This window comes from Crocuta crocuta, unplaced genomic scaffold, assembly GCF_008692635.1.
Source record: "Crocuta crocuta isolate KB4526 unplaced genomic scaffold, BGI_CrCroc_1.0 scaffold427, whole genome shotgun sequence".
In the NCBI taxonomy this organism is placed as follows: domain Eukaryota; kingdom Metazoa; phylum Chordata; class Mammalia; order Carnivora; family Hyaenidae; genus Crocuta; species Crocuta crocuta.
Window position 1 is genome coordinate 3,694,101 of NW_027533273.1, and position 21,807 is coordinate 3,715,907.

The 21,807-nt window shown below is 37.5% G+C and overlaps 1 protein-coding gene across 11 annotated transcripts in view; it reads left to right on the forward strand.

Annotated features, from left to right (window-relative positions):
* The window catches only part of NCKAP5 (NCK associated protein 5), a 1,056,676-nt gene that overhangs the window by 523,109 nt on the left and 511,760 nt on the right, over positions 1–21,807 (forward strand). For all 11 annotated transcript variants that reach the window (XM_077747834.1, XM_077747833.1, XM_077747835.1 and 8 more), the window contains one exon: positions 10,771–10,834. In XM_077747834.1, coding sequence (XP_077603960.1) covers positions 10,771–10,834 — 64 coding nt within the window. The remainder of the gene's footprint in view (positions 1–10,770; positions 10,835–21,807) is intronic.

Here is a 21,807-nt window from a genome sequence, read left to right on the forward strand (position 1 = left end):
GAATCTATACAGATGCCTTAAATCGAGTCACAGCTAGTATCTTGGGACCTTAATGAAAATGGAGACAGCATGTGATTTCAGGACCGCTGATAATTGAAAGTCGTAGAAACAAAATTAATTGTCTTATAAGAACTATTGCATACACCGACACTATGGAATGTCCTAGGAGATGGTTAGTACATGTTTTCCTTTCTTTAGAATTCCTTTTATATAGGAAACTACATACAGTCCATCACTTTTGAGTGTTACCAGAATTGATGGAAGAAAATCAACCATTATTAATACAGTTCTGTTGTTTTACCAAGTTTTTCTTAATTGCCAGATATAATACACAGCGAGAATCATGTCTTATTAGAGGAATTTTAATATTAATGGAAGGAATATGGGGGAAGTGCATGAAAACATGAGGAATTACAAGTTTCTTTTAAAAACATGGAAACATAAGGAATCTTCAGTCTGAAATCTAAGTTTCTCAGAAACGGAAATTAAGTTTAAGGGATCAAGTGGGTCTTCAATGATTCATAAAAACTGTATCTCAAGGAAACCACTTTTGAAGTCCCTGAACTGACTTCCTGCTCAAGAAATAAGTTACTGCAAAAGTTAAGACTAGAAACTCCTACTTAAACTTGGTAGAGGAGTAGTTTTTTTGCTCTAATAGCTATTTCAGAAACACATTAGTTAGAGGAGCTTTGGAATTTCACTGTGCCCCAACGAAGAGAGGAGAAGATAATGGAGTTTCTTTAACTCAGTACTGCATTAAATACATCAATAGAGCCCCTGTGTATCAGAAATGTTGTAATTAACATTTGATAACAATTAATGTGTATTATTCTAGTGAAGTATCACAGTTCCAAGTAAAAAAAAAGAAGAAAACCCAGAAATATAAGTTCATTCCTTCATTGGTATATTTATTTATTAACAGTATTATTTGGTACATCTAAAATGTGTAGAATGCTTCATATGTGATGGTTGTGGTAGGCATTGCAGGTAGCTTGCACAGTTTTATTGGGACACTTCATTAAGCTCTGCGCATAGGACCAACCTCTGATATCTTTATATGAGTGGAGACTGCCTGTGATCTTGTCTTAAGTCAGTGAGACCATCTTTGCTCTGAAGCACGATCCTTGATTCACGGAGGGGTATATATGTGCCTTGGACACGGGAAGACCATAAAGTCCCAGTCCTCTGGGTCTCAGAGCATAGTAGGGGAGAGAAACAGGTAAGCGGGTGACTACTATAGGCAGTAGGAGTGACTCTCTGGATGAACCCATGAATCTGTAAATGAAAATGCATGTTCAGTTTGAGACCTCATTTTTGCAAATGGTAGAGGATTCAGGGGAGAACAGTTTCAAGAACACTTATGTGGTGCAACATTTAAAATACTAGAAATTTAGAAAAAAAATATTGCAGAAGCTCCAGAAAGCTCAATAACGAGGACCATGTGAATGAAAGAACCTCAGAAAGGCAGGTAGCTAAAATTAGGGTTTGTTTTTACTAATGATTTCTGTATTTCAATACACCAAATTCTTTAAAAAGCATCTGTGTTTATTATTTTTGGGGGGAGAGAGATGGAATTCCTCAATCAGCACAGCATAACATAATTGAGCTGCTTTCTCTTGGAGTCAGTGGGGTGTGCCTGTTGGCCATGCTCTGTTTTGCTTCCTCTTAGTAATTGCTGCCTGAAATCATATGAAGGTCACTAATTTAGGACATGCACACAACTTACTGACTGTTATATGTTGTGGATGCTAACAAAATCCCTTAAAGTAGGCAATGAGGGTATAAGTGTGCTTCAAAGCCTTGGGGCCAACATGGACATTATGTATTGGAAAATTTGCATAAAGAAGTTTGTTTCCTCTGTGTTGTATCTCTAGAAGTTTCTTGAAGTTTTTCTCGCCTTGAATATCTGAGTGGATGAGTAATTAAATGATCTGCTTTGGAAAGGCTAATTAATTTATCTCTTATGCAGAAACGGCTGCCACCGGTCTCCCCATCTGCCTGCTCGACAGGCACACCTGGCACTCGGCATTGTCATGCCTCTGATGCCGGTGACTCCCCAGGACGCTTCTGTGTGCAGAGAATGGTTCCAGGGCTCCTGGGGGAACTGACCTGCTCTCCTTAGAGACCTACTAGGTCACTACCATGTTCTCATTCTTAGGGCTTGCTCGGAAATGGGGAAGGCTGATGATTAATTAAAACCTTTCCCCAAGATGTTAAGTGTGACTTTCTGACCCAAGGTATAAATGACAGTAATCATCTATCTAATTCCTTTTAGGCATTTGGTGGTATCTTTGTAGGTAAAAATGCCAGGCATGAGGGAGGGATGTTACTTGAAACAAAATGTATGCCTGGGCATAGGTTTATATTGGGGGTTTGATTAGCATTTTTATTCGACTCTGCCAGAAATGGAGGTTCAGCATACTTGGAATTCAGTGCATTCCAGAAAAATTCTATCAGTGGTTTTCACATTGATTGTCATTAAAATGGTTAGAAATGTGTTTCATCCTTGAAGACCTCAATATTTTCTTGCGTTATTTGTGACTACTTGCCTAGCAGCAGAGACAGTGTCACAGGTGACAGCGGACACAGAGGCACGAGTTCTAACAAGGGAGATTTTTAACTGAATATGTATTCATTGTGATTTGGCAAGATTGGGAAAACACGATTGATGGCATTTAAATTTAAGAGCAATGGCATGATGCACATATTTCTCAGTCTGTTCGAGCCTCAGTTTCCTCATGGAAGATATATCAATTGTGCTCAAAGTGTGGGCCACAGGACTACAAGGGCCCAGTGACCTTTCTGGGGACCCAGAAGTCAAAACGAATTTTGTAAGAATACTCACATGTCATTTGCTTTGTTCATGGTCCTTCTGTTGTGGGCATATACTAGTTTGCCAGAGGCTACACATCGTGTGCTATTGCAGCATTCTGAATGTAGAAGGAGATAGGAAAATTCAGACTTAATTTTTATTAGCCAGATCTTAAAGAGATTTGCAAATGTATAAAACAGTACTGCTATTCTTACTAAGTTTTGTTTTATGATATTTGTAATTATGTGTTGTTTAAATTAATCTGTGATGGGATTATTGTTCTTTCAAATAAATTATTATGTATTTTCAGAGTCTCAGTTTAATTTGGAATACGGTAAATGCTGATAGATCTAACGCACAGAAACAAAAGCTCTTTGGAGTGCTCGGTAATTGTTTTCAAAAGTGTAAAGAGATCCTGAATCCAAAAATTTTGCAAATCATGGCTATATATCACAGAGGTGTGTTAATTATACCTATCATGGTGTTGTTTGATGTTAAAAGTTTCATGCAAATACCGAGGTTAGTGCTTTATACAGTAATTATTCACTAAATGTTAGCTCTTACTGTTACCTTTTTAAATTGGGATGTGGCAGTACAGTGTATTGAAACAGAAGAGGAAAAATAAGTCAACCACATGTCTCTGAAAGAAGTGGCCTGGATAAAACCATGACCCAAAGGGGCGGTAAAGTTTAATACCATTGCATTAAAATGCCTTGAGGAATTTAGGGAATAACAGTCAAAACATGTTACAGAGATTCTTCATAGTTAAAATATTTGTAGGGGAAAACCTGCTTTCCTTATATGACTTGTCGCTGAAAAGTATGAACTTTAAAAAATAACTTTATCGTAGACATAGTAGAATGTACCTTCCCATGTAAAGGAGGTTCAGTTTCTTTTCCTTTTTTAATGTTTTTATTTATTTCTGAGAGATAGAGATAGAGAGAAAGAGAGAGAGAAGAGCATGTGCAGGGGAGGGTCAGAGAGAGAGAGGGAGATAAAGAATCTGAAGCAGGTTCCAGGCTCTGAGCTGTCAGCACAAAGCTCGATGTGGGTCTCAAACTCATGAACCGTATGATCATGACCTGAGCCGAAGTCGGATGCTTAACCGACTGAGCCACCCAGGTGCCCCAAGGGGGTTCCATTTCAATCTTCTGATAAAATTATCACCTCACTTTAATGTTAAAATCTGGCTTTGAATGCATTGTCCTTCTGTTGTGTTTATTACATCCTTGTGACACTGGTGTGCTTAGGTGTGCTTGTTACATGTGCTCTCTGTTAGACCCTGAGCTCTCTGAATGTGGACAGTATTTCCCAGGGTCTACAACTGTGTCAGACAGAGAGCCAATTCACATTGTTCACTGAATTAATCAGAATTGTCATTGCCATTGGATTATATGGTCACTTAGCAGAATATTCTGAATAAATTAAGAGACTGATGTGTATATCATATCATACATAACTATTCGTATATTTAAATAATTTGAGGGGCACCTGGGTGGCTCAGTCAGTGAAGTGTCCAACTCTTGATTTCGGCTCAGGTCATGATCTCCTCATCAGCCTCCGCGCCGACAACACAGCCTGCTTGGGATTCACTCTCTCTCTCTGTGCCCTTTGACCTCTCATCTGCACACATGTGCACTATCTCTGTCTCTCTCTCTTTTGCAAAATAAATAAACTTTAAAAAATATGTTAAATAATTTGAAATACTATGGAATGTAGGAACTTAACCTAAGAACCAGAACTAAGATGAAGTTAGCATATTTTGGGAGGTATTACAGGAGTCTTTCATACCACAATATTTTTGTGTTTGTAAGAGGCCAAAGAATATTTTCTTTTTAAATATATATATATATAAGCGTGCCTATCCTTTATTCTTTATATTTGTTTTTGTTACAGTTTATTATAACATCTAATTTTATTTATTCCTTGTTATTTATTTTTCTCGGAAAGTCAGGTAGAGATGACACCAATTATCTGGCAGTTTCATCAAAACGCAGAGTATCTAATATACCTTCCTTGATGTGCCTTTAGATCTGTATCTTTCAAATGCGCTGTTTGTAGGGAGGAGTTGCGAGCAGTAAGACTGACCAGGAGTAGACGTGATTCTTCACACTTACACTGTGTGCTGCTGCCGCCCTGGATCAGAGCATTCTCAGGGGGTTCCCATCTGCCTAATGGAGTGCAGTGGCCTCTCATTGTTTTCATCTTCACCCATTCGGGGTGGGTTCTGGGCTGTCTGTAGAGTCGTAATAGAACATTGATTTGTCTCCAGTCCTGCCCTCGACACTAACGCAACAGATGTTTCTGAAGTGCCCTTAAGTTTGCCATCTCCACACATCACAAACCGAACATATTCTGTGCAAACTGCTGATTGTTTTCCAGCCTTCCAGACCTTACAGGTCTTTTCTGGATTTTACAAACGCCACTCTCCCATTGTCTTCACGGAGGACAGTCTTCCCATGGACCTTGATTGCATTTGTATCCACAGTATTGTGAAAATCACGGTTCATATAAATAATTTTGTTGTTCTGTTTATTATCTTCAGTTAAACTTATCTGGGGCTATGCCGACGGACTTCAGAAACCTGCTACTAATTCACCTTTTGGGCGAAAAATTGAATGAGAAAAGTGGTTCCGTTTCACCTTTCTTGGAGGGAAAAATTCTCTTTGCATTTATCTGAAAGAGAAGTGCTCGTGGTCTCTTTTGTTTCATTGTTTGTATCTTCTTTATATCCTTCTTTTATCCCTATTCTGTAAAGAAGGATCCATAGCTCTCAATAAAAATATCCCTGGGCATTTGCTTTGCAATCATAAAGTCAATACACCCTTCATAATGAGCTACTGGCTTTGCTACAGACCCCAAACAAAACAGCAGTGGATTGCAAAAGCACAGTTGTCTGTTGCCAGCAGATGAGTTAAGGTCCTCAAATCGGAGCAAGAGTGCATGTGTATGTGACTGTGTTTAATTTGCCTTGGGTAGCATGCAAGTCAAGGATTCTTTCTTTATTTTTTAAACAAAGCTGTTTTTAAGAACGCTGAATTTGCATGAAAAAGATGCTGGTCCCATTTGGTTTCACACATATATTGGGACCTTGGGGGTTTGAAGATACAGTTTGCCAAGGGACTGCTGAACCCAAGGGTAAATGAGATGGCTGTACAAAAGGCAGACCCATTTACTTTTAATACTTTGACCAAGTTGATAATTTGAGCCCGGAAATGTGAACCTATAGAAATGCTGAGAATTTCACCACAGATGCTTTCACCCATCAATGACTCTGTCACTTCCTTAAATTGTATAAAGAGTAACAACTCCTTCATATGAAAATAAACTACAATCCCTACTAAAAACAAAAATCCTGCCACTACATGGAATACCAAAGATATGAAAGATTTTGGAGATAGAAAGTTCCGAACCTTAAGAAAAGTATTCTTTGTTTGTTTTGTGGCCTTGAATCTCTCTTTTCAAAGGATATAGGATTCAGAAGCTTACTATATTAAATAGGTCAAAATGGTGGTGCTTTGCTGCAGTGGGACTTAGATGGCACTGGTCTTGTCTCCCTACATCATAGAAAACCCGTGGCTGTTACTTGCAAGCCTTAGAGATGTCCATGCTCCATGACATGTTTATTGCATTTCCTGAATAAATGATTTAAACCAGTTACAGAGCATGGTCTTAAAGAGACAGCTGTATTTGCTGTTCCTGAAAATTCTGCTCACTCACTACCTAACTACTTTGAATCAGGGAAGCTCCCAAGTAACTAGACCTAAGCAATTTTATAACTTGCAAATAAAGAGGACTAGTTTGCAAGGCTCGGGTTGGGGATGGTCTTTTCTGTGACCCAGACTACACTGAGAATCTCCATGTTTGCATCATGCATTTCCATGTGGCTGTTGGAAATCAGGCGCATCTCTGCTCATGTGGTGGTAGGTCAAACCTTGGCTGATGTTTGCAGTTTCTACATATTTTGGTGTTTCATCAGATTGAATGGCTAACATGCTGCCACTTTGAAGATGAGCCTTTCACATTGATTCACTCATTGTTTATTAAATGACTAAAAATATACTGTATGGCCAGAGTATAAAATTCATGGTTTATTAGTATTTTCCTTCTTAAAAACTATATAATGGCTAAAGCCATTACACTTTCTTTCAAATGGAATTTTATAAGATTTGACATGTACCTATACCATGTGATAGTTTCTAATAGCGTTATAAAAGGAAACCCTTTTAAGAATGAAATAGTGATGTTCCTAACCTTTACACTGTGTGAGAACTCTTTTGTCATTTAGTAGGATGATTGTGCTAACTTAGACTCTCACTCTATTTCTAGGAATGTCTCCTTTATGCTAAACTACTCTTGTAGAAAATTAACATGCTGTTAGATATATTAAATCTTTCGCTGAAGATTCAGCAATCGTGAATAAGGATTGGAAAAGATTTCCAGGAAATTTTCTAGACCATTCTTCCAGTTCTAATTCTGTATCTTCTAGATTAAGTTCTTGAAGTATGGTCCTGTATGCTGAGTGTTCCCAAGACCCTTTCAAGAGATCTGGATCTGCAGTGTGTGTGTGTGTGTGTGTGTGTGTGTGTGTGTGTGTGTGTGTAGTCTCCTTTAATTGTTCTGAGCAGGTAGTTTTTTTATAGTTTTCACTGTAGTAGTCTGACAAATCTTTTGTAGATTTATTCCCTAAGTATTTTGTTTTGACACTATTACAAATATTTTTTAAAAAAATATTCATTCATTTTGAGAGCTAGAGAGCATGAGCAGGGGAAAGGCAGACAGAGAGGGAGAGAGAGAGAATCCAAAGCAGGCTCTGCACTGTCAGCACAGAGCCTGACACGGGACTCAATCTCACAAATCATGAGAACATGATCTGAGCTGAAATCAAGAGTCAGATACTCACGTGACTGAGCCATCCATGTGCCCCAGAAGTAAATCTTTTAAAGTAAATGTTCCAGTTGTTTGATGCTAGTATGTAAAAACACAATTGATTTTTGTGTATTGGGTTATACCGTGTGACTTTGCCAAATTCATTTTTCAGTTGTTTAGTTGTTTGAAAATTCCTTAGTATTTTCTACTTAGAAAACTGTCATCTGTGACTAGAAACAGTTTTTTACTTTTTCTTTTTTTGATATGCACATCTTTTCTTTTTCTTTTTTTCTAAGTTTTTAAATGTTTATGTATTTTTGAGAGAGAGAAAGACAGAGCATGAGCAGGGAAGGGACAGAGAGAGAGGGAGACACAGAATCCAAAGCAGGCTTCAGGCCCCGAACTGTCAGCACAGAGCCCAACATGGGGCTTGAACTCACAAACTGTGAGATCATGACCTGAGCTGAAGTTAGATGCTTAACCAACTGAGCCACCCCGGCGCCCCTTATTTCTCTGCCCTTATTGAACCATGTAGGAGTTTTGCCTGTCTTTGGACTTCATATAAGTGGAATCATAAACTATATACTCTTTGTGTTTGTTTCTTTCATATGCTTGTGGTATTCCCTATGGTATTGTGGTTGGCCTTCTCAGTACTTTCTGGTATCCCAATATATAATTATTGCAGTTTATCCATTCTGTTGTTAATGGGATGTGCATTTTTTTTATTTTTTTAAATTTTTTTAATGTTTTCTTTCTTTCTTTCTTTCTTTCTTTTTTTTTTTTTACAAATAGTTTATTGTCAAATTAGTTTCCACATAACACTCAGTGCTCATCCCCACAAGTGCCCTCCTCCATGCCCATCCCCCCCCCCCCCCACATCCATCAGTCCTCAGTTTTTGTCAGCATTCAAGAGTCTCTCATGGTTTGCCTCTCTCCCTTTCCCCCACCATTTCCCCCCTTCTTCTCCCCCTTGTTCCTCCATCAAGTTCCTCCTAATCCTCCTATATGTGCAAACATATGGTATCTGTCCTTCTCTGCCTGACTTATTTCGCTCAGCATAACACCCTCAAGGTCCATCCATGTTGCTACACATGGCCAGATTTCATTCTTTCTCATTGCCATGTAGTATCCCATGGTATAGATAAACCGGGATGTGCATTTTGAACTGAAGGTGATAACAAATCATGCATTTATGAACATCCTGGTACATGTCTTTTACTGAACATAAATATGCATTTCTGCTGGGTTTATACCTCAGAGTACAATTGCTCAATCATCGAGTATAGGGTATATTCTTTTCCAGTTTTTTTGTCTTTATATTTACCATGTGTTTATTTTTCATATGAAACCAGAAGTCAGTCATATTTTTCTTTTAGTTCTTTGCTCTTTTCACCTGTTCATTTAGGGCTTGGGTCAGAGAACGCCTGCCTTGCCTCGCCAAGAGACGGGCATGATTTCATCTCTTCTGGGCTTCTTCCTCTTGCCTTTGTTGCCCTCTCTCACAAGGTCTGTGCTGAGACCTGCCCCAGACAGGGCAGGACTTTTTCCCTTCAGGAGTCTCCTAACCTGTCTCTTTAGGCACTAATTCAAATAGAGCTATTCCTACTAAAAAATTTACTCAACTGTAACCAAAGCAAAGCACATGCCTTTTTGACAGGCATAGGCATTTCAAAGACCCAAGCAGTTAGGACGAGAGACATCCTGTCACTCAGCTGGGAATCCATTTGTTCCTTCACTGTTTATGCTGTTTGCAAATTGCTGGTCCTGTGATCCTGTGTAGGGGGAAGGTTGAGGGATGAAATATCACACAAGTGGTTTCACATCTTGATAGCAGCAGGATTACAGGGAAAATCCTTACTAAAATTAAGATTGGAAGATAACTTGACCCTTGGAAGATAGAGGGTTCACTTGCCCCTACTTTGTCTGTAAACTGTTGGATTTTTTTTTTTTTTGAAGATGAAGAATTGAAAACCTATCCAAAATGTAGGTATTTATCATTTTACAAAGAATAATTAAAATTTTGTTAAGTATTAAATTTTTGTAAGTGAAATTAGGTACAAGATAGACCTCATTGTAAAATAAACAACACTAGGGGCACCTGAGTGGCTCAGTTGGTTAAGTATCTGGCTTCGGCTTGGGTCATAATCTCATGATTCGTGAGTTCAAGCCCCGCATCAGACTCTGCTGACTGCTCAGAGCCTGGAGCCTGCTTCCCATTCTGTGTCTCCCTCTCTTTCTGCCNCTAATACTGATACATACCAGCTAGGAGCTTGGTATGTTACTTAGCCTGTCTGAGCCTCAGTTCCCAAATATATAAGTCAGGATAATAAAGCCTCTCATTGGATTGTTGTCAGGCTCATATAAGATCTGATAAAATACTCAGCATGACACCTTGCTGTAGCAAGTCTGTAAATGATTTTCTATTCTTATTTCATGAATGGTATGAACTTATGTCTGTTTGCCTTTTAAAGTTCACAATCAGGTGCCTGGGTGGCTCAGTTAAGTGTCTGACTTCAGCCCAGGTCATGATCTCAAGGTTAGTGAGTTCAAGCCCCATGTTGGGCTCTGTACTGCCAGATCAGAGCCTAGGGCCTGCTTTGGATTCTGTCTCTCTCTCTCTCTCTCTCTCTCTCTGCCCCTCTCCCACTCCCACTCTGTCCCTCTCTCAAAAATAAGCAAACACTTAAAAAATAAATAAATAAAAATCACGATCTGCATCAAGCAACAAAAGAAATAAAAATAACTGTATACAAGCAAAGTTGATACAGAGAAGACAACTGAAATATTTCAGCCATGGAAAATTTAGTTAAAAATTACATATGTTAATGAACTTAAAGGAGAGCTTTTATGCAGCAGTCCACGTTTATTTGGCTTTCATAAAGTCCGAGACAAAAAAAATCTCTCTCATGACACTCAATGAAAACAATGCACGAATGACTTCAAATATTTATAGAAAGTTTAGTTGAGGAAGTGAGCTAAACCGAGGAAGGAGTTCCTCTGGAGATCTCAAAAGAATGTTTCAAAGCCATGCCAGTGTCCCTCTACCCTGGGAAGAATAGTCAACTAACCATGTGCTTTTGTTTCTCCAGGGAGAAGTTGGCCGTGGCCCGACTCCAGCGAGAAGTTGCCCAAAGAAGAAGTGAGGGGGCCATGGTAAGTGCTGCCTGCTTTCTTCTGATTCTGAACCTCTCTGCCAGAGGTCTCTGGCTTGAAAGGCATTTTGTGTCATTAAGGCTATCTAAGGAAAATATTTGCTTGCGGCAGACTTAATGATGTATTGGTAAATAATGTGTTCATAATGCAGCTTGGACAGTCGTGCCATTTACAGAGAATGACAGAGGGAGGGCGGGGGTGCGGAAGGAGGGAGGCCGTATTAACTGAGAAAAAAGAAATGTGTTTGGACTTTGAAGAGGATGTTCCAACATTCAGAGGGTTATATGGCTTTATTTCCGGAAGACCCAGGCTTCCAGCTGTGAGCACAGTGTCGCCAAATGAGCAGTCTTGGGTTTTCAGATAAGAGCAGTTCAGCATAATTCAAGTCTCTCAGTTCTTTGAACTTAGAAACAAACAACCTAAAAGAACACTAGGTTTGCTAATGTGACCACCATCCATCCTTTTCCTTCTCTGCACCATAACAGTGGATTTCTCCCTGTCTTTTCCAGCATGTGCTGTTCAGAGAGCCGATGTTTTCTCGTGTTTTGAATTGTACTGAAAAATCAATACGGTTGTTTTGGTCCATCGCAACTTCATTTTACAGACTCTCTTTGCCAAAGATCCGCCTGTGTGCCACTCTAATATCAGAGACGACTGTCTGGGGACCCAAGGTGTGCATAGGTGTGGGTTACCTGCTGTTGCTACCGCTAGGCAAAAACCAGAAGACCAGAATTTTTTTTTCCTCACTTACGAAAAAACAATGGCACAGGTGCAGTTTTTTCAGTGCTCTTTAAAAAATAATTCTCTTTTTTAAAACAGAGAAGTGGCACATTTCCAGACCCTGCAGGCTGCTTCTGTTGGATTTCATGAGTGCTAATTGACAATCCATCCAGGGAAAAGAATAAGAAATTTCTAGAATATACTGGCCTCTCCCTTCTGCCAGGCAAAGCAGAGGTCCGGAGCAAGAAGCTGAATGTGGAGTGCAATTTGGAATGGTGTGGTGGCTTTTGAGCACACTAGAATACTTAAGTGTGATCACACTGTTTGATCTTAATGCAGAGTCTTGAATGTTCAAAAGATAAGAAACAACTGTTCAAAAGCATCTTTGTGCAATGAAATGGAAATAAGTTGGAGAAGATGAAGGTTTAGTCAAATAGTGAACGGGAAGTGTCCAGTCTGAACTTTGACTGCACTGGGAAATGTGTATGGGCTAGGCCATTCTGCAGTGTCTCAGTCTTTTGTTTGGGGCTGGCTCCTGTCGTACGTGTCGTCAGCTATGTCCTAACTGGATGGGAAGAAGCGACAACATCTCTTGCTCTCCGTTTTTTCATCTTCAGAATGAGAAGGTTGGAATTGTATGATTCCATTAGCTTAGTGGATCACGTTACTGAACATTTGTTTATGTAAAGTTTTTATAATGGGGAGCTTTTCCTGGTAATAGCTAAATGTTATTTAAGCTCATAAGAACATGCCTCTAAAGAATGTGTCTTTCTGACTACCAATGAATGAACCTCAGTTGAAATAATCTCAGGCAGATAACTCACTAGTCTTTAACAAGATAAAAGCCCCTTTCAAAATATTGTACAAGTAATTGTTCGTTGTAGAAAATACCCAGAACACGCAGGGAGACAAAGAGATTACTCTCATTGCTCAAAAAACAACTTTGGAAATGTTTCTAGTATTTCATTACTCATATTTTAATTATGATAAGAAAAATCACACTTATGTGTTGACTGATTTAACAAATATTTATTGAGCACCTATTATGCGGCCAGCACTGTTGTAGGCACTGGGGAAAATTCAGTGAAAAAAAAAACAGGCGAAAATCTGAGAGCTTACATTCTAGGGGTTGTAGAGACAGACATTGAATGTATTTAGAGTGATAGATGGTGGAAGCATCTATGAGAAAATGAAATCAGGGGTAGGAGAGATTGGAAGTTCTAGGAAGTCACTATTTTAAGTAGAGTTTCATAGTAGTAAATCACTGAAAAGTTAGTATTTGAGCAAAACCTGAAGGAGGCAAGGAGTGAATGATGGTACTCTCTAGGGGAGGATCATTCTGGGTTGGGAGATGAGCAGGTGCAAAGGCCTGCGGTGCCTGAGGAAGAACAGAGAGACAGACTACCTGGAGGGGAGTGAGAGAGAGAGTGAATAGAAGAAGATAACATCAGGGCCGTGTTTGGGGACAGAAGGAAGGGCAAGTCATCAGGGTCCCCAGGGAACTCTGGCTGATGCTCTGAGTGATAGGAGCCATTGGAAGGCTATGTGTGCTACAGTGACCTGATGTAATTTACTACGGTTCATATTACTGGTTCCCCCCCCTTCTATAATTTATCTTATCTCAATTCTTAGAGACACCATAAGCCCTGACTTTCATTAATGTTCTTTATTTTGTTTCTTTTCCCTTTTACTCAAGGTTTTTCTCCTCTTTCCTTACCTGTGGTTTCGTACTTAATTACATGCTTCAGTTTTTCTGCTCATAGGATTCATTTATTTCTCAAGTCCTGATTCTTTCATCATCTGACAGCTCCTTAAGTCAGGCAGTTCTTTTCATCCTCTAAATTTAATTCTTGCTGTTACAAGCCCAGAAACTTTGTCATGTCTACCGCAGAAGCAGAAGGCCGTTCATCACAACCACATCACCTTATTTACAGTATTCTGTATTTTTATCCACATGAAAGGAAAAATGGTATGGAAAAAAGTTTAGGAAGTATTTTGAAAAAACACATATAATTGAGTCAGGTATTTATTTTTAAAATCATCAATGGACCTGTTTTAATCAAAGTCTTTAATGCAAAGCATGCCCTTTTAAAATTTGACTTTATGCAATACATTTCTTTACTTAGAAATTTTAAGATAGTACTCAAGACAACATTTTTTTATTTTTTTTATTTTTTTTATTTTTAGGAGAGAGAGAGAGAGACAGCGTGAGCAGGGAAGGGTCAGAGAGAGAGGGAGTCACAGACCGAAACAGGCTCCAGGCTCTGAACTGGCAGTCAGCACACAGCCCGACGCGGGGCTCGAACCCACGATCCGTGAGATCATGACCCAAGCGAAAGTCGGACGCTTAACCGACTAAGCCACCCAGGCGCCCCAAGACAACATTTTTGAGAAATTTATTGTATTATTTTAGCTCACTTACTACTTTTGAATAATTTTAGACTTACAAGAAAGTTTCACATCTGCATCTCCTTGATCCAGAGCTACAATTTTCATGTCTTACATGACTATGGCATCACTATCAAAAGTAAGAAATTATTGTTGGTATGTTGCTATTAACAAAACTTCAGATTTTATTAGAATTTCATCAGTTTTTCCAATAATTTCCATTTTCTGATCTATGATTCAATTCAGAGTACCACACTGCGTATAGAGAGATTGCCTTTTTAAAGACATTTTTTTAATGTTTATTTTTGAGAGAAAGAGAGACAGAGAGAACAGGGCAAATGCAAGAGAGAGAGACACAGAATCCAAAGCAGGCTCCAGGCTCTGAGCTGTCAGCACAGAGCCCAACACAGGGTTCAAATTCACAGACTGTGAGATGATGACCTGAGCAGAAGTTAGAGGCTTAACCAACTGAGTCACCAACGTGCCCCTAGAGAGATTGCTTTTTTTTTTTTTTTAATTATTTCTGAGAGAGAGAGACAGTGTGAACAGGGGAGGGTCAGAGAGAGAGAGAGGGAGACACAGAATCCGAAGCAGACTCCAGGCTCCGAGCCGTCAGCAGAGAGCCCGACGCGGCCTCGAACCCACAAACCGTGAGATCATGACCCGAGCCAAAGTCGGAAGCTCAACCAACTGAGCCACCCAGGTTCCCTAAGAGATTGCTTTTTAATGGCTAGTTGATACATGTGTGGCAGTACAAAGATAATGAGCTTGCCAGTAGTTGCCTATGTACATTACCAGGTGTTATCAATTCTGACTGCTCTCTCTTTTGTTCTTTTAACTCAAGTATTTATTTGGGGGAGCTTTCTTCCAGCAATTAGATATGTCATATTTGTTTCCATTGCTCTTAACTCTTTCAAATACTATTGTTTTCATACTTAACTTTTCGTTATTTTTCACAAACTGCTCTAAGGTGTTGTTGCAAGTTGTTGTCTCTTCATTCTAGGAGATTCTGTTTCAGCTTATCTCAGGCACAGAGACACTGTCCGTGTATGGAGGTACAGTGTTCCACACCAAACCCGTCTCAGTTTATGTACAAAATCTATTCTGTCCTTAATAGTTTAATGTCATCTTAAGTTTTATTGTATGCAGAAAGGCCCATTTCAGTCCAAAGTATAAAGATATTCATTATCATTATCTTTTAGAAGTATATATAGTTTTCCCCATAAGTCTTTGCATCTTCTATGTGGAATTAAATTGATGTGAGGTAGAGATCAAAAGAAAATTTTCCCAAATTGATATTAATTTCCCAACATCATTTATTAGACGACCTAACCTTTGCTGTCGTCTTCATCATATTCCACCTACCCCTGTCAGTCTACATGAGCTACTGGACTCATTCAGAATTACACTATTCTGAATTGTTTTTATTTACTAGAAATTGATAGTTTACTTAATATTTTGTAGGCCAGATTTCTTCTGGCCATACTTTTCCCCCAAACTTGCAAAGACAATTTTATTTATGAATGGCAATAAGAGTTTAGGAGTTAAAGAATATGTATTTAGATTTTTTTAAATGTAGAGAACACTTTTATTTGTATTTACAACACAACAAAGTATCACAGAGAGACTGTTTCAAAAATGATGTGAACAATGGCTTAAGTATTTGATGTTTTCTTAAATTTATGTTTAGAATGTTTTGGAAGGCTATCACTTCTACCACTGTTTATCTTTGTTTTTTATCAGAGCTATTATTTTGACAGAATGCTATTATTCTACTAAACATAATTTTTAAAATGCTTGGGGTAATTATGCCAAATCATCGATACACTATGGTTTCTTTTCATCTCATTGAGTAACTTCTACTTGGGTAAAAGAAAAATATCAGTTCTTGATTTCTCATCTGAAGGCTCTAAGGACACAAAGGAACTCCATTTACTCTGTTGTTAGATTCCCTTTTATCCTACATCTAGATCCTTAGACACTGCCTGGATGGACATGGAGCTACGGTCCCTAAAATACCAGTTTTCATTACTAGTTTTCTTGGGGTCAGGTCTTGTTTTTGATAGAATTAGAAGTGTGTTGTTCACAGTCATCCAGTAGGCCATCCATTTTATTTTCTAAGTGGTAGTAATCAAAGGGGGTTAGTATGGGACCAAGGTGCATTAAGTGTTTCTTTTTCCTTTTTTTTTTTTAAATTGGGATACAATTAACATATTCCATTAGCTTCAGATGCACAACACATGATTTGATATAGGCATATAGATATAGTGAAATGATTACCATGATAAGTCTATGGGCACCTGAGTGACTAGTTGGTTAAATGTCAAAGTCTTGTTTTTGGCTCAAGTCATGATTTCATCATGGTGAGATCGAGGCCCGTGTTGGGTGCTGAGCAAGGAACCTGCTTTCGATTCTCTCTCTCCTTCTTTCCCCTACATGCATACATGCACCCCCCCCCCCAAAAAAAAAAAGTCTAGGTAACATCTATCACCATACTTAATTGTTTTTGATGAGAATCTAAGATTTACTTTCTTAACAACTTTCAAATTTAAAAATACAGCAGTATTAACTATAGTTACCAAGCTATATATATTCTTAGGACTTACTTATTTTGTAACTAGAAACTTGTATCTTTTTACCACCTTCATTCACTTCACACCCCCACACCCACAACTCTGGCATCCACTAATATGTTCTCTGTATGTATAATTTGTTTTTGTTTTTTAAGATTTCACAAATAAGTAAGATCATATGGCATTTGTCTTTCTCTGACTTACTTCACTTAGCATAACACTCTCAGTGTCTAGCCATGTTGTTGCAAATGCAGATGGCAAAATTTCTTTTTACGGCGAGTTCTTTGTCCATTCATCTGTTGTTGGACACTTAGGTTGTTTGCATGTCTTGACTTTTGTAAATAATGATGCAGTGAAATGGGAGTACTGATATCTCCTCAAGACTGATTTTAATTCCTTTGATAAATACCCAGGAGTGGAATTACTGGATCATATGGTACTTCTTATTTTAATTTTTTTGGGAACCTCTATACTGTCTTCCATAGTAGCTGCACCAATTTATATTCCTACCAGTAATGAACAAGGGTTTTCTTTTCTCAACATCTTTGGTGACAATTTTTTGTTGGTTGTTTTTTGTTTTGTTTTGTTTTTTTGGCCTTGTGTGCAATAGTCATTCTAGTACCATTATGTTATTGTGAGGTTATATCTCAGTGTGGTTTTGATTTGTATTTCCTGAATGACCGGTATAATTGAGCACCTTTTAACGTGCCTATTGGCTATCTTTATACCTTCTTTGGAAAAATACCTATTCAGATTCTCTGCCTATTTTAGAATTAGATTGTTATTGAGTTGTATGATTTCTGTATATATTTTGGATATTAACCTATTATCGGATATATAATTTGCAAGAATTTTCCCCTATTTTGTACTTGCTTCTTCATTTTGTAGGTGGTTTCCTTTGCTTTGTGGAAGCTTTTAAGTTTGATATAGTTCTGTTTGTTTATTTTTGCTTTTGCTGCCTTTGCTTTTTGGTGTTCAATCCAAAAAAATCATTGCCAAAAATGTTATGGAGCTCTTCCCCCATTCTTTCTTCTGGAATTCTTATGATTTCAGGTATTTCATTCAAGTCTTTAAGCCACTTGAAGTTGATTTTTTAAAAAATGTTTTTGATTTATTTCTGAGTCAGAGAGAGACAGTGCGAACAGGGGAGGGTCAGAGAGAGAGGGAGATACAGAATCCGAAGACAGGCTCCAGGCTCTGAGCTAGCTGTCAGCACAGAGTTCCGTGCGGGGCTCGAACCCACGAACCGTGAGATCATGACCTGAGCCGAAATCGGACACTTAACTGACTGAGGCACACAGGTGCCCCTGAAGTTGATTTTTATGTGTGGTCTAAGATAGTGGTCCAGTTTTATTCTTTTGCCTGTGACTGTCCAGTTTTTCTAGCACCATTTGTTGAAGAGTCTGTCTTTTCTCCCATTGTGTATTTTTTATTCCTTTGTTGTAAACTAATCGACCAAATATTCATGCATTTACTTCTGGACTCTCTATTCTGTTCTATCGATGTCTATTTTTATGCCAATACCATACTCTTTTGATTATTATAGCTTTGTAATATGATTCTTCTTTCTCAAGATTGCTTTGGCTATTCTGGGTCATTTGTAATTCCATAAAAATTTTGAAATTGTCTTTCCTATTTCTATGAAAAATACCATTGGGATTTTAATAGCGATTGCATTCAATCTATGGATTGCTTGGGTAGTATGGATATTTTAATAATACTCTTTGAGTCAGTGAGCATAGACTATCTTTTCATTTATTTGTGCCACCTTCAGTTTCTTTCATGAATGTCTTAAAGTTTTCCACATACAAATCTTTTACCTACTTCGTTAAATTGATTCTTAAGTATTTTATTCTTTTTGGTGCACTTATAAATGATTTTTTAAAATTTCTCTTTCTGATCACTATTAATATAGAGAAGTTCAACTGATTTTTGAAAAATTGTGTTTCTAACAGTATGAAAAGTTTGGACTTATCTCATTGTGTTAATAGGCTGATGTAGGAAGTAGTCATTATTGTTGACTTCTAAATTATCACCCAAAGGAGAACGTCTGGGAGAACACATCATTCACAGTGTTTATCACTGGCTCAAATATATCCACAATAAATATATGGAGAAAGAGCAGAACTCTTTAATTTCCTTACAAAAGCCAAGATAGAAAATCTTCTCTATCTACTTGGCTTTTAATTTATGGAGAATTGAGAATGGTAGGTGCTAAACTTTAGGACATGTTTCCTTACATGTGCTAACGTTTGGAAATAGGTCCTACATATTATTTTGTTCATTTATTTATTCAACATAATATCAGCAGAGAATAGAATGAGGTCCTTGTTTTCATGAAATATAAAATATAAAATACTTATTATACAAATACATCAATGTCCTAGTTTTCATGATCCCTTTTTGGTCAGTAGTATTAGAAATCATTAACAGACAAAAAATTAGAGTAATTCTGAAAATGAAAATATAATACTTTAAGTGATTCATTTTTTAAAACAGATTATAAGGAACCTTAAAAATATTTAAACTCAGTGACAGTGAAAGCACTACTTTTTAAACAATTTTTTTAAAAATTTTTTTTATTTATTTCTAGGAGAGAGAGAGAGAGAGTGTGAGCAGGGGAGGGTCAGAGAGAGAGGGAGACACAGACTCTGAAATAGGCTCCAGGCTCTGAGCTGGCAGTCAGCACAGAGCCTGACGCGGGGCTCGAACCCACGAACCACGAGATCATGACCTAAGTGAAAGTTGGACGCTTAACCGACTAAGCCACCCAGGCGCCCCTGAAAGCACTACTTTTTAGATGTAATCAAATTAATACCTAAAGTGAAGTGTATAGCTTTAAATTAAATGTACAAAATAAATTGGCAAAAAATAAATTTAAAATTGATTAATCATCTAGTTGAGTAGTAATAAAGAATTTAAAAAAATACCTAAATAAAGAAGAAAGAAATAATGAAATAGAAACCATTGAATTACAAATGAAGACATATCATAAAATTGTCAACATTACTAATTTATCAATTTATGCTTAATAAGGCAGTTGGGCCATGTAAACATTGGATATTTGATTTCAGGAGTTACTAGTGCTTAGGTACACTCTTGCTATTATGATTGTGTGTTTTGAAAAGAGTCCTTATTGTCTAGAGACACATGCAGGAATATTTACCAGTAATATTCCTAGCTTTGTCCAGGTTTCTGTGATGTCTAGGTTTACCTCAAAATAATATTGGACAGAGGAATTAGGTGATTTAGAAGAAAGAAAACTGGCCATATTTGGTAACTAAAGAAGTTGAATATTGGGGCGCCTGGGTGGCTAAGTCAGTTGAGCATCCCACCTCAGCTCAGGTCATATTCTCACAGCTCATGAGTTCGAGCCGTGCATCAGGCTCTGTGCTGACATCTCAGAGCCTGGAGACTACTTCTGATTCTGTGTCACTCTCATTCTCTCTGCCCCTCTCCTGCTCAGGCTCTCTCTCAAAAATAAATAAACACACTGGGGTACCTGGCTGGCTCAGTTAGTTAAGCATCCGACCGGCTCAGGTCACAATCTCATGGTTCGTGGGTTCAAGCCCCACGTCAGGCTCTGTGCTGATAGACAGCTCAGAGCCTGGAGCCTGCTTCAGATTCTGTGTCTCCCTCTTTCTCTCTCTCTCAGAAATAAATAAAACATTATAAAAATTGTTTTTAAATAAATAAATAAACACTAAAAAAGAGGTTGAGTATTTATTATACTTTACTTTTTACCTTTATGAAGGTTTAAAAATTGGTTTGTGTTAAAAGTTTTTTTAAAAATCTGCCCCCTAAAAATTTGCTAGGCTTTGATGATTTTACCCAGTTCAACCAAACCTTTAGTAAAAGAGGTGCTGTTTTATACAAATTGGTGTGCTGAAAAAAAGAAAATGAGAGACATATCCCAACTCACTTAGCCCATCATCACAGACAGATATTATGAATATAATTTTCTTTGTGATGAGAACTCTTAGAATCTACCCTTAATGACTTTTATATATCATACAGCATTGGTAACTACAGTCCTTCTGTTACACATGATTTCTCTAGCACTTATTTATCTTATAACTGGAAGTTTGTACCTTTGGATCACTTCCATCCAATTTCACCCTTGCACCCATAATCACAAATCTGATCTTTAATTCATAGAGTTCTTTTTAAAATTTCAATTCCACATATAAGTGAGATCTTTATAGTATTTATCTTTCTTTGTTGGACTAAACTTCAATGAGCCTAATTCTCAAGGTCCATCCATACTGCCATAAGTGGTAGAATTCCCTCGTTTTTTAATGAATTAATAGTATTCCATTCTCTCTATATATATCTATATACATGGATATATACATATACATATATATATAGATAGATATAGACATAATTCTATATACAGATAGATATAATTCTATATAAATATATGTTCTATCTCTATGCAATATATATAGAATATAGAGAATATTTTCTATATTCTCTCTATATATGCCACATATATTCTGTATGGATATATCTTATAATTNATATATATCCATATTTTACACACACATACCATAGTTTCTTTATCAATTCATCCAATAAATGATGGACACTTAGGTTGTTTCTCTGTCTTCACTACTATGAAAATTGCTGCTATGAACATGAAAGTACAAATACCTATTTGACACAGTGATTTCACTTCCTTTGTACATATTCTCAGAAGTAGAATTTCTGGATCATATGATAGTTGTATTTTTAATTTTTTGAGGAAACCCCATGCTGTTTTTCATAGTGGCCATACCAGTTTATATTCCTACCAACAGTGCCTGAGAGTTACCTTTCCTCTACATCCTTCACCAGCATTGGGGTCTCTTGTCTTTTTGATGCTAACTTTTCCAACAGGCATGAGGTGGGATCTCACTGTTTTCATGTGCATATTCCTAATGATTGATGTTGACCATCTTGTCATGTACCTGTTGACCATTTTTATTATTTACTTTGGCAAAATACCTATTCAGGTCCTTTTCCTATTCTTTAAATTTCCTACTACTACTACTACTACTACTACTATTACTACTACTACTACTGCTGCTATTGAGTTATACGAGTTCCCTGTATATTTTGGATATTAACCCCTTATCACATATATGGTTTGCAAATATTTTTAATCATTACATATTGCCTTTTCATTTTGTGAATTGTTTCTTTTGGTATGCAGAAAATTTTTAGTTTATTATAGTCTCACTTGCTAATTTTTCTATTTTTTTGTTTGAGCTTTAGGTGTCATGTGCAAAAGTTGTCAAGAGCCATATC